General features: G+C 39.8%; 1 protein-coding gene across 2 annotated transcripts in view; it reads left to right on the top strand.

Moving 5' to 3' along the window:
- BRSK2 (BR serine/threonine kinase 2) overlaps nucleotides 1-12760 on the top strand; it is a 475468-nt gene that overhangs the window by 261833 nt on the left and 200875 nt on the right. For both annotated transcript variants that reach the window (XM_063117117.1, XM_063117118.1), the window contains exon 2: nucleotides 6632-6726. In XM_063117117.1, coding sequence (XP_062973187.1) covers nucleotides 6632-6726 — 95 coding nt within the window. The remainder of the gene's footprint in view (nucleotides 1-6631; nucleotides 6727-12760) is intronic.

Genomic DNA, 12760 nt, shown 5'->3' on the forward strand with positions numbered 1-12760 from the left:
TAGTGCATGGCTGCTCTGACAATGGCCCTCTTAGCGGCAATGTGAATCCTATGCCATTGTTTTGCAACTAATGGCTATACGTTGTCAGGAGGAGCAATACAAGAGTGTAGTGGGGATGAATGACCAAGAATAGGGCTCAGACAGATGAAACTCCTGTAATGATTTTTATTTTTATTTTTTTCTTTGTTTTTATTGTGAATATTAACAAAATAGAACATAAAATACATTGTGAAAACATACATTACGTATACAGGTTTATCGTCGATTTCCATAATGTATACTGTTCTTTAAAAAGGGGGGGGGAGTTATACAAGAAAAGCAGACCAGATATCTGTGTATTTATCCACTTGCAAGTTGCGACTATATAACACCCATTCAAAAGCTGATAATAACATTAAGTCCTCAATCCATTGCATTATGGGAGGTGTGAATTTGTCCTTCCAATGTGATAGTATAAGTCTTTTGGCATAAGACTGTAAAGATGCATGAAGTTCAAGGGAGGGAGGGAGCAAATTTCCCCTCCATCAGGAGAGGTTTGCTGTTGTAGAAGGCCACATTGTAATGTTCTGGCCATAATAGCTCTCCTCCTCTCAAGCCCATTCCTCTTTTCCTGCCTGGAGTGCTTTACACTGCAGGCAAGTGTGAAGTACGGTTCTTGTTTCAGTTAGTTATCGCAATACGAATTTTAGTATTATCAGTTTGCTTTTTGTGTGAGGCTGTTTTGGCCCAATTGAGGTAAGTATCTCAAGTTGCTCTTAGCCAAGCAGTGAGAAACTAAAATCTTGTTGATCTGTGGCTCAGTTTTCTGGGATGGAAAGTTTGCTGCATAAGGAGATAGTCCTATGCATCTTTAGCTAGGAAAAAACAGTCCTACAATGCTGGGAGTTGTAGGACTTTTTTCTGGGGCATACATAGGATTGTGCCCTTAGTGTTCATGACTTGCAGTGGAGCAGGGGGAATTAATTGAAGGGCCCTTCATCCCACTAACCCTATTCATCTATCTTTTTTGTCGAAACCAGAGTGTGAATGTTGGCATCCAAGCAGAATTCCAGTGGAGCTTCCAAACTCTGGCTTGGATGCAACTGTAATTACAGCTGATTCAGCTTAAAAACAGTTTGTACAGAATTCCTGAGAACAGCTCCCCAACACCATGTTAGCGTTTATAAGCCCATGGCTAAAATTATCTCATTAAAGAGTGAGGTAGATCTATCCACTTCCATTAAGATTTAAAGAAATGTGGCCATTCCCTATGTGCAATTAGACATAGACACCGTATATTTTGGGTATCACTTGATACCAGGCTGTACTTGTATGGGTAATAATTAGAGGTAACAATTGCTATGAACAAACAAACATTTACTCGGCGGGAGGACAAAAGTAGTTAACCATAATTAGTGGTTTCCATAAACAAGATGCTTCATCTCAAGAGTACAGTGACTTCAGATAAGAAAACAGGAGGAACTGTATCCCAAAGTGGGATAAATAAATGGGGAACTAGGTAAACAAAAGCAGCCTCTCAAAGCGTACTTTTGGTCCAGAATATTTCTTCCCCAAATTGTATTCCACAGACAATATTGGTAGAAAGCATGTTTAGCTTTTACATCAGATTTTAATATTCTTTATGCATAGTTCTTTATAAGGATTAATCAATTAATCCTCAGAGAATCCCTGTGAGACAGGTAAGTAAATATTATTATCCTTATTTTACAGCCTGAAAAGCTTTAAGTCATTAAGTGCTGAAATGTTGCTTCTTGTTAGCACAAATCTGGAGTGACTCTATTTTCAGAAAGTGTTCCCTGTAGTGACACAAGGCTTACTTCAGCCATCTGTGACTTGTACTACTACTTGACAGCCTTGCATTTGCTGTCTGATAACAGTACACCAGCCCCTAAACTCTTGCTCCCCAAAATATAAAGTGGCTTTCTAGGGACTATCAACATGGCTGTCAATCAGCTGTTATGGGGCTTTCAAATAACAAAAGGGCACTAGGGATTATTATTATTATTATTATTATTATCATCATCATCATCAATATTTATATACCATCCAATTATCTAACACAGATTCCACAGCTGTGAGCATAGGTATAAACAGTAAAAGAAAAGAGATTCAAAAAAGCAAATTAAAAAGAATTATTTTAAAAAGAAAGGAGCCAGAAAAACAGTGGCTAGTCAGTTGAGAAAGGCTTCTCAAAGCGGTATTGTTTTCAGGTGGTGCTGGAAGCAGCCTAGTGTTGGCACTTGCCTGACCTCCAGGGGCAGAGATTTCCACAGAGAAGGGGCCACAGGATTTACCCAGTTCACACTTTCCAGATAGAACCTGAACTTGAATGCAATCTGCAGTCAAAATCCACATGTTTCTAAACCTCCAGTGTGATTCACAGACCCAAAGAAATGCATTCAGCACCATGCATACATTTGAAAAAGAACTTTGGTGAGTTCAAGTTTTGCTGATTCACATAGCCCTAACTGAGGACACCTGTATTGGTAAACTCACATTTAGTTTGTTTCTTTTTTCTTTTCTTTTTTTCTTTTTTTTTTTGGTGAAACTCCATTTGGGCCACAATTGGCTTGGGTACAGAGGAGAGACCTGATCAATATGAAAGGGTAGAAACATTACATCCATATTTTCTTTCATATGATTGGTAAATAATCGGAAAAGAATAAAAAATGAGTATTGTTTATTGATTGTAAAAATAAATAAATCATCTTTGAACATTTGCCTTCTGAGGTTGCATTCTAATGGGGGGAAGGCTTAAATGTGTTTCATGCACAATATATTATTTTGGGAAGTAAATAAAACAAAAGATATGCCCCTAAGCACACTTAGCTGGTAGTAAGTCCCATGAGTAAATGTGTAGACGATCAGACTGGTATCTCCGGTATGTATTCCCTCCAAATAGTGGCCTATATCTTTTTAATTGTCTATGTTCAGCGAAGTTGACTTATCCCCTGTAGAATTTGTCAGTGAACTATTAGAATATGCAGCACACAGAAACTTCTTCCTGCTATTCTTGTTCTCATGTCAGTCTTTTCTTCATATCATCTTGGGGTTTCTTGCTTGCTTTTGGTAGAAAAGAGCAGTGTGCTTTCATCAGTTTTCAGTTCAGGGCTTTTAATTAAAAATGAAAAGACGATGTTAGCTCCCCTCCCTATGTGCCCCTTTTCTTCCTTGACCTGAAATTATAGGGCTCTGCTCCTAGTGAAGCTCAGCGTTTGAGATCAAAGGAAACTTGTCAAATAGTCTAATGTCGGCATAGCAGAATCTGTGGCAGTCTGTCTCCCAGCCACTGGATATCTAAGCAGTAAACCTCCTGGGTATGTGGGGGATGAAATGGTAAACAACTTGTAAACACAAGAGAAATAGCATCAGAAAGGTGATTTTGGTCGGCTTGTATAATAATCTGCACTTACATTTTACCATAGTTTTGTTACAACCAGATTTCTAATAATGCTAATCATTTGTAAACTAGGTCACTCAGAGCAGTTTACATGGGACTTAGGATAACTTTAGGATAACGGTATCATTCTCTTAGATATTTCTTTTGAATGCTTATATCTTGACTCCTTGACCCTGCAATAGAACAGCTGGTGGGTAGCTACCATGGTATTGCTTATCATGAATTGCACCATCTACCAACAGTGTCTCCACCTTGTAGGGCTGGGACCCATTCAAATAACATGTTTCTCTTTCAGAGGATTATTTTCATGTGGATTTCTATAAAAACACCAACAGAGTTTGTCTAAAACCAGAGCTTTCCTCCATTTCATTCCCACATCACATGGAATGGAAATCCAATCAAAGGAAATGTTATTAAGAATGATCCCCAAATAGGAAAAATGTATTGTGTGGAGAGGACCTCCAATTAAAAAGACGAGATGGGTGACAAAAGAAGCTGTCATTGTTTGTCATTGTGCTTTGTGTGATTTGTACTCTTTTGGTGGTGGTGGGGAGAATCTTTGAGATAACATAAAAGGTTATTATCAGAGAAAATTTCATCAAAGACAATTTCTTATAAAATATAACCTTCCGATTCTTTATATTGGCTTTGAAAAGCTGGAATTGTTTGACAGCTTTACAAGTCTCATAGAGACCAATGTTGAGATTTCCCTGCTCTTGATAGACCAAGACTGCACGTTGAGCAGGGAAAGACAATGGAGTAGTTGGCCTCCAGTCCAGGGGCTGTCCTTTTAAGGCTCTGCACTACACACCAATAAAGGCAAAGATGACAGACGAGAGGTATAGTCAGGCTCAGAGCATAAAAGGGCTCAGCTGAGGCTGAGCTCTCCTAGGAACAAGTTGCCTGTTGCCTGTGCGCTGTCCTGGGTCCTGAAAACCAACTTTCCCAATCGTTGTGCACGCACATAATGATTCTATTTAGTATTTAGGAATTACATGGTAATGCTATAGAAAGTGTGATCCAGACAGTGCATTTGTTAGTATTATTTTTAAAGCAGCAACAACCAGGGAAATGTTAAGATAAAAAAAAACTTACCCTATTTCTTCGATTCTAAGACGCACCTTTTTTCCCCATATAAACATCTCTAAAAATGGGGTGCGTCTTAGAATCGCGGGTGTATCTTAGGGTATTTTTTTCTGTTGGTGGTACTGAAATTAGTGTGCATCTTACAATCGATGGTGTCTTACAATCGAAGAAATACAGTAACTTTAAAAGAATATAAGGGTCTTACATGTAAGGGTCTTACACTCATCTATCAAGAAGCATGGAAATTGGCTCTTTTAAAAATGAATTAATTAAATCTTCAATTAATTGTATCTCCCCATTTTTGGTGTATAAGTAAAAAAAGAAACCAAAGGATGTTTTGATTATAGAATTTTGTTGTGGTGGAGAGGAGAGACAAAATCCTCACCCCATCTTCCGGTGCGTTTAGGCTTATCCCTGTCCAAAGGAGCAACAAATTTACAAAGAGGTCAAGTGTGCTTTAAAAATATAGCCTTAGGGGTCTGATTCTGGTTCTGATTCTGATTCTGGTTTAAGGCCACAACTGCTAGAATTCCAGTGTCACCACAGCCATAGCAGCAGCTACCATTGCCATTCCTGTGCCAGCAACAATTGCTGTGGTGTGGTGACAGCTTTGTGGATAGCCCGGCAGAATACTATCTTCAGGGCCTTGCAGGCAGTAGTGTCAAAGGAAAGTTGACCCAACCCTTCATGGCCTTTCAAGGGTTTCAGGGATGGGTTTTTTCCCCAGCTGGGGGCAGATTGGGTCTAGCTGGCTCTGCTTGGCTTGGTGCATTATTTGCTAAAAAATGCTCATCTCCCCTTCACACGTCAGATCCACTCCAGAGGACCCCCTACCTTTCAGGTCAAAGTTGGAGGTTGTGTGCAGCAGGGAGGGGTAATTCAATCCACTGGTGGTATCCATTCCACTGGCAGATGGTCATTGTCAAAAACACTTTAGGATAAAACTGCCCTTTAATAGCAGTAATAAAAGCATTCTCCTCTTTTCAGTTTTTGTCTGTCTGACAATTTGATGGTTGATGGTAGTACTTTCCTTTTTCTTTTTCAGTACGTACACACACAGTAGGACAGTGATGCTCACGGAGTCCAGTGTGCTCTTCTCTAATTGCCTTGGACACCTGCCTATCCAAGATGACACCATCTTGATCCAAGGACTTATTATGTCTTTTCAAGATATACATCTGGGGAGACAGGAGAGATGTAAATTTTATAGATTTTTTTTTAAGTGTCCAAGAAAGGAATATCCGTCTTGATTTGCGAGTAACCAAGTTTAAATTCTGATTTTGTGACTTAAGGGAATAGCAATCCAATTGAGTAGTTCAGGAAGAAAAGTGGTAATATAGATTAGTGCTTTGTAACCTTAAAAACCTTCTCCACATCTTGTGCTCTGAAGAATGCTGTTGTGCAATGTTGTACAATTTTGCTCATAAAGAAAACTGAGATCAGAGAGAATGTGAATGTAAAAAAAGAAAAGAAAAATGATCCTCTACACACATTTAAAGCAGTCAGGCACTCATTTAGTGACCAGCCAAAGATAAATGCAGGGGCATCCCTGCAGCTGTTGTGAGGCATGAAGTTTGGTGTTTACCAGCAATACTACTGGTAATGTGAGAAGCTAGCATTTAGGTATGGGAATGAAGTCTGGCTTATCACCTCCACAGGATGCTGTGGGTTGCCATGGGCCATGGGCTGGCTTTTGCTTTTTAATAGAATGACAGATTGAACTCAGTCGGATTTTTCCCCCCAAATAAAGATGCATAGGACCTATAAAATACTGTAGGCTTTTAATATGATATGGTAACATTGTTACCTACTGCAAGCTTTTAGGTTATATCTTCAAATAATTGAAACAAACTAGTCTTCTAGTGGGTCAAAGGGAAAGGGAAAGAGAATCACCCTGTTTAGCCCACAGCTGCATAAGCTGTGAGAAATGCCAAGGATGGTGCTTGGATATTTCTGTTGCTGCAGGACCTGTTTTAAATGTGTTCATTATTCACCTCTGTGAAAAAGAAGGGCTAACAGAATTTTTTTTTACATATAAATATCCAAGATGGTTGAATAAGATGCTAGCAGTAGGAAGCATATAGCTGAATATGCCGCTAACCAACTCTCTCTCTCTCTTTCTCTCTGTCTCTGTTTCTTCTGCAGGGCTTGTGAAGTTGGGGGTTCACTGTGTAACATGTCAAAAGGTCGCTATAAAAATTGTCAACAGAGAGAAGCTCAGTGAGTCGGTGCTAATGAAGGTAATTTTCTAATGGGAGATCTGGAAAAAAAGAGAAAAGTTCTTGGCTCAGTGGCTTCTGTTCCATGCAAAATTAATATCTTTAATTATGTTTAACAAACATCCCTGTCAGTGCTAGGATTGTGCTTTGCATAATAATAATAATACTAATAATTCAAAGATTGGGGTAGGGAAAGTGGAATTAAAGAGGGGTATGTGTATACATATGCTTTAATTAAGAACAAAAATTAGCGTCCAGTTGTGGCACAGTAAGGTGGAGAATGTAGTGGGAATTTTCATCATTACAGGTGATGGAGACGTCTGGGTCTATCCTCACTTTAGGATGCTCTGAAACTATACTTTGGATCTGTGAGAGGCTTTCAGATTAGGCAAGACATAGTCCAGGCTTAATGACACTGAAAGGCTCCTTCATGTCCCTGTTTATAATATTACACTGATAATCTATAGTAGGGATGGCTGGAATAGACATTTAATTACATGAATGTTAATGAAATATTTTTGATGACGCCATAAGTCTGCCTTCACTGGAGTGTGCTGTTCTTGTCAGTTTGTGATTTGTTTGTTTTTTGCTTTGCTTTGTTACTCATTGCTAGCAAATCCATGTCAAAAAGATAGGATGGGTTATAAGAAACTTTTTTTTTTTTTGCAATGCCTTTAAGAAGCACCCTTTTCTTTATACTATTCAATATAGCACTTCCCCCCTCCCTTTTCTTACAGCCACTGAAGTCCAGTCCAAGTAGCAGAATAGTGAGGAGTTTGTTTTCCTCCTATGTTGCTTGGAAGTTGGACTGCTGCTTGCCTGCATGGATATCCTTGCCCAAATGGCAACTAAGTCCATTTTTTTTCATTGCATTGATGCATAGTGGAAATATCATTAATTCACATATAAATGAAACATTACTAATGAATTCTTTGCAGTCCATTGGAGTTGTTGAAAATAGGCATCGCTTAATCAATACATTTTTATTACATTCCTAAATACTTGAAAATATTTGAATTTTCAGAGGAGAAGGAGAGTTTTTTTTGTCTGCTTCTCTGTCTTCCGATACTACATTTCCTAGATCCTGTCAAAAGGCCTGTATTTATTAAGAGATTAATAATTTCATTGTAAAAGTTTTTTGTTTGGCATGGAATGTGTAGTTTTGTGAACTCTTATAGCTTTCAGCTTGGACAGAAAATGAGAAACTCACAGTGCTCGTGTTCAAGTAATATTTCCATTTACTTATATTAATAGAAATGTATTGGTAGCAATGGAGGTTTTGTTTCACATATGTTTTATGTTGGAAGTAACAATTTTAAGACATAAGGATAAAATGAGGAAAAGACATACGTGCAGCCCAAGCTTCTTGAAGAAAGGGGGGATACAAAATAAATAGTAAATATACAAGGTCAAAGCTAGATGTTCTGGGGTTTATTAATGTTGCCTGTGCAGAAAATATCAAGTGGTTAGAGAACATCCCCACCCCTCAGCCTCTGTAATGTCTGGTAGAATTTACTCTGGGTCCTGGCATCGTAATACAGAGTGTTTCATCCCACCCATCCAGTGTCTTGCCAGTGGCAGATGCAGCAGTGAAGAAAAACTCAGCTTATTACAGAGCTGGAAAAGGTTAAGAAAAGGACAACCAAAATGCTTAGGGGACTGGAGGTGGAGCACCTTTCTTATGAGGAAAAGCTACAACATTTGCATGTTTTTAGTTTAGCAAAAAAGGCAAGAAAGGACAGAAATGATAGAGGTTTATAAAATATGTGTGGAGAAAATGGATAGAAAGAAGTGTGTGTGTGTGTGTGTGTGTGTGTGTGTGTGTGTGTCTGAGATTCTCTCTCATAATAGTAGAACTCAGGACCATGCAGTGAAACTGATTGGCAGGCACTTCGGGACAGAGAAAGGAAATCACATTTTCTGTACACAGTGTATATTTAATTTCATGTAATTGGCTGCCACAAGATGCATTGATGACCAATAGCTTAGATGGCTTTGCAAGGACATTAATGGCTACTACTGATGGCTATTCAATCTCCAGCTTCAGATGTAGTGTGTTACTGAATGCCAGTTGCTGTTGGGGAATGTAAACAGCATGCCCTGCTTGTGAATCTCCTGGTTGTCCAGGGTAGGAAGCAAGACAATGGGCTAGATTAATGGTCTGATCCCACAGAGCTCTTCTTAGGTTTTTATCCTCATAATGATGCTTAGACATGAAATACGTTCTACTAGATGTTTTCAGTGGCAGCTGAATTTTTTTGCAACATATAGTTCTGCTCTAAATCGTGCCTCATTAGTTTGGTTTATCCTCTACTTTATCTCGCCTTATATGCATCTGTCTACCAGCTTCTCAGTGAATGTCACTGCATTTGATAAACTGGAGTGTTACCTATGAAAGTTCACTGCACAATAAATCAGTTAGTCTAAAGGGGCAGAGCACGTTTTGATAAGTTTTGCTGAAATGTGTGATAGAAGTAGCTTGAAGTGTCATCAATATGCAGATGATGCTCAATTCTGTCTCTCTTTTTCACCAAATTCAGGTGAGGCAGTGGAAGTGCTAAATCAGTACCTGGATGCACTAATGAACTGGCTGAGGGGCAATAAATCAAAGCTCAATGCAGACAAGATGGACATACTACAATTGGGTGGTTTGTCTTCCTGGCTATTTGTATTCAAACTGTTCTGGAAGGCATTGCACTCTCCCTAAAGGACCAAGTTCGGAGTTTGGGGATGTACTTTGATCTGCCTTTGTCACTAGACACACAGATGGTCCTTTTCACTTGGAGTGCCTACCTGGGCCCTACTTTGCTTGATCCACCCAGTCCCTGATAACCTCACTTTTGGATTACTATACAGAAGGTTGCCTTTGAAAACGAATATGGTTGCAAAATTGCCAGTTGATAATATGTGATGAAACCATATTATGGCAATGCTTTCTCATCACCACTGACTTCCAGTCTGTGTCTGGGCCCAAGTTAATATGCATGTTTTAATTGTTATAGCTTTTGTGGCTTGAGACCAGGGTACCCGAAGGATTGCCCGTCTCCAAATGTACCTACCTGGTCTTTGAGGTCTTCAACAATGACCCTTTTCTGGGTGTCCCATGTGAAGTAAGGTACCATGTGAGGTGTATCAGGTAGATACTGGAGAAAAAGCTTTTTCAGTAGTGGCACTCCAATAATGGAATGCTCTCCCCAGAGGGGCTTGCTTGGTGCCTACATTGTCATTTTGGCATCATTTTGGGAGATCCTCTGAAAATGCATATGAATTACCCCTTAGCCTTGTATGTTAACTACAGCCATTTACCTAGTTTACAAGGATGTGGCTTTCCAGGAAGCCTATCGATGTGCAACATGACAGAGCCAAGTCCTCTGAGTGAGTTGCCTCTGCTGCATTTGTTTGCCTTTATCAGTACCTACCCTTGTTTTCCTCTCTTCCATTCAACCTCTCTTTCTAGGTTTTTTGTTTTGTTTTCATGCAGCCAAAGCTTTTTTTATTTTGTATATTGAGGAAACTGGCCTTTTCTCTGCAGCTGTTCTTCATTTGAGCTGTGCAGAATTGAGAGGCATTTGGTAAAGTGCTTTCTAATCATAACGTAATACTATCAATATTTCTGGAGAGAATAATTCAGAATTGAAGCAGCTGGTCTCAATTAACAGAACTGCTGCTGTGGAGATGATGCACGGGCAGGCGTGGTGGAGAATGAAACGGCAATAAATGTGTCATTTGAGCTGGCATTGCCCTATCCAAGGGACTGGATTGTGGGTGGATTGCTAAGTGTAGGCATATGGATTATTTTCAGAGTGTCCACTTGGGCTTCCTAGGCTGCTAAATCAGGCACATTTTGCACTGCTTATACTTTTCAGATGATTTTGATTATATCTAAGAAGCTAGCACCCTATAACACCAGAGTAGCACAATTGGCTAAAGGTGTGATTCTGGTCCTATAGTCAAGTGCTGATAGGGCTACAGCTTACCAGGCATTAAAGATAATTGTTGTCCTGGAATAAGAGTCTTATTTTGATTGGAATTATTTCTATGGTACTAGAGTTCTGTAAAAACACTGTTTGAGCCCAGTTCACCTATACCCAAAACTGCCAGGAAGAAGAGTAGGCATGTATTCCAGCTGCACCTACTTAATGAAGAAAGTATACATTTTCTTAGTATGCCAACCATTTGCTGCTCCAGTACCTATTTCTACCAGCACAATGGATCGTGCCACTGATTACAGGAACAACTATGATCAAAGAGAAACAATTTGGGCCACTTCATGTCTTTCCTGAAGTTCAGGAACAGCTGTAATATGCTTAACCAAATTCAGTGGGCACATCTCTGGTTTCATGCGTTCTCAAATACTGCTGCTCAGAAAACAATGTTTCAGGTTTTCTCAAGGATCACTGAAGGATACTTTGGCTACTACATTGAACTCTTGAAGTAAAATGTGTTTTGTTTTCATGCTTCCATTGTATCACGCAAAGGCATAACTTGCACATCTTCGCCCTGGTCAAATGCAAAAGTTCTACAGGCATTTGGAATGTCTATCTCCCCATAAGGGTGATGACATGGTTTCCTATTAAGATGCTACACTGGAAGTGCAAATGAAAGCTGTCTATGAGGAACTGGTCCCTGGAAATTATCTAAAAAGGCTGCTTTCATAATCACATAAGAGCAGCCCTATTAGATCAGACTAAAAGCCCAGAATCTGTTGCCAATAATGACTGCCCAGATTTTTCTGGGAAGCATAATAGTGGGGCATAAAGGCACCAGCCCTCCCCTGTTTTATATCCCTGGTATCTGGGGGGGGCTTCCACACACAGTCTTCGGGGCACCCCGAAAGCGCTTCAGGGCGCCCTGAAACTCCTAGTGTAGCTACCTGGTCAGAAGAGATGGAGGAAGAGGCGGTGGCAGCAGCGAAAAGTTCCCAGGGCTCGGTGGCTTCCTTGCCGCTGAGACCAACTCCCCGCCGGCCTCCTGCTGCCGGCGAAAGAGCCACCCGGAGATTTCATTTCTCTGTCATAGCTTGTAGGAATTGAGCAGACCATCTCCATTTATCTGATCCCTTTTAAAAAAGATCATTCTCATCACCACATCTTGTGGTAGTAAATCATACATAGATTAATATGTTGAGAACCACAGTATTAGAATATAAAAATATATCAAATGACTTTAAGATCATGAGAGCAAAAGAGTGTGTTGGGTGGGGAATCCCCACAACCACACAAAATCATTCTACTGCTAATGATGACATACTCAGAAAACCAATCTTTGGAACACAGGAGCAAATCCTTTTGCATGTTTTAACAACAACTTCAATAGTAATAATTCACACAAAAGCATTCCTTCTGGGCCGTTTTGTTTCAGCAACAACTCCCATTGCACAGAGAATCAAGTGACTTAAGATCATGAGTGCAAAAGTGTTGGGTGGGAGAGGATCCACACAGCCAAACATCATCATCATCACCATCATCATCATCATTATCATCATGAATATCAGAGCAACACAGAAAAGCAGACTTTGGAACACAGAAGCAAGTTTTGAGAGCATCCCATTCATTGCATTGAGCACTGTGTTGCATTACGTTCCTAGGGAAAGCGTCAAGCCTGAGACAATTTTTTCCAAAAAATTAGGAGCTATTCTGTGTGACTCCAAACCAGATAATTTCTAAACTAAACTCCACAAGGCACCTGGACAGCTGTTAAATAAATGAGCATGGGCTGCAAAGACAAAACAGAGTATTTAAACACATTTTGTCAACAACAAGCACAAGTACACTGACTACAAATCATGAGATGTCTTTGGAAATGTTATTTTAGTGTCACACAAAATCAAACATGATCTGACTTGGACCGGCTCTATTTTTCAACATACGCCCCCCACACACACACACACTGGGGGCTCATCTACACCAAGCAAGATATTCCACTATGAAAGTGGTATTCAAAAGGCAGGAGCCACACCAAGCAGCATATAGCAGTATGAAAGCAGTATATAGAATATCTCAATGGGCCCCAACAGTTGTCAGTGCACTTCAGTACCACTATAAAGCAGCAGTGT

Source organism: Elgaria multicarinata, chromosome 2 (assembly GCF_023053635.1).
Source record: "Elgaria multicarinata webbii isolate HBS135686 ecotype San Diego chromosome 2, rElgMul1.1.pri, whole genome shotgun sequence".
Classification (NCBI taxonomy): domain Eukaryota; kingdom Metazoa; phylum Chordata; class Lepidosauria; order Squamata; family Anguidae; genus Elgaria; species Elgaria multicarinata.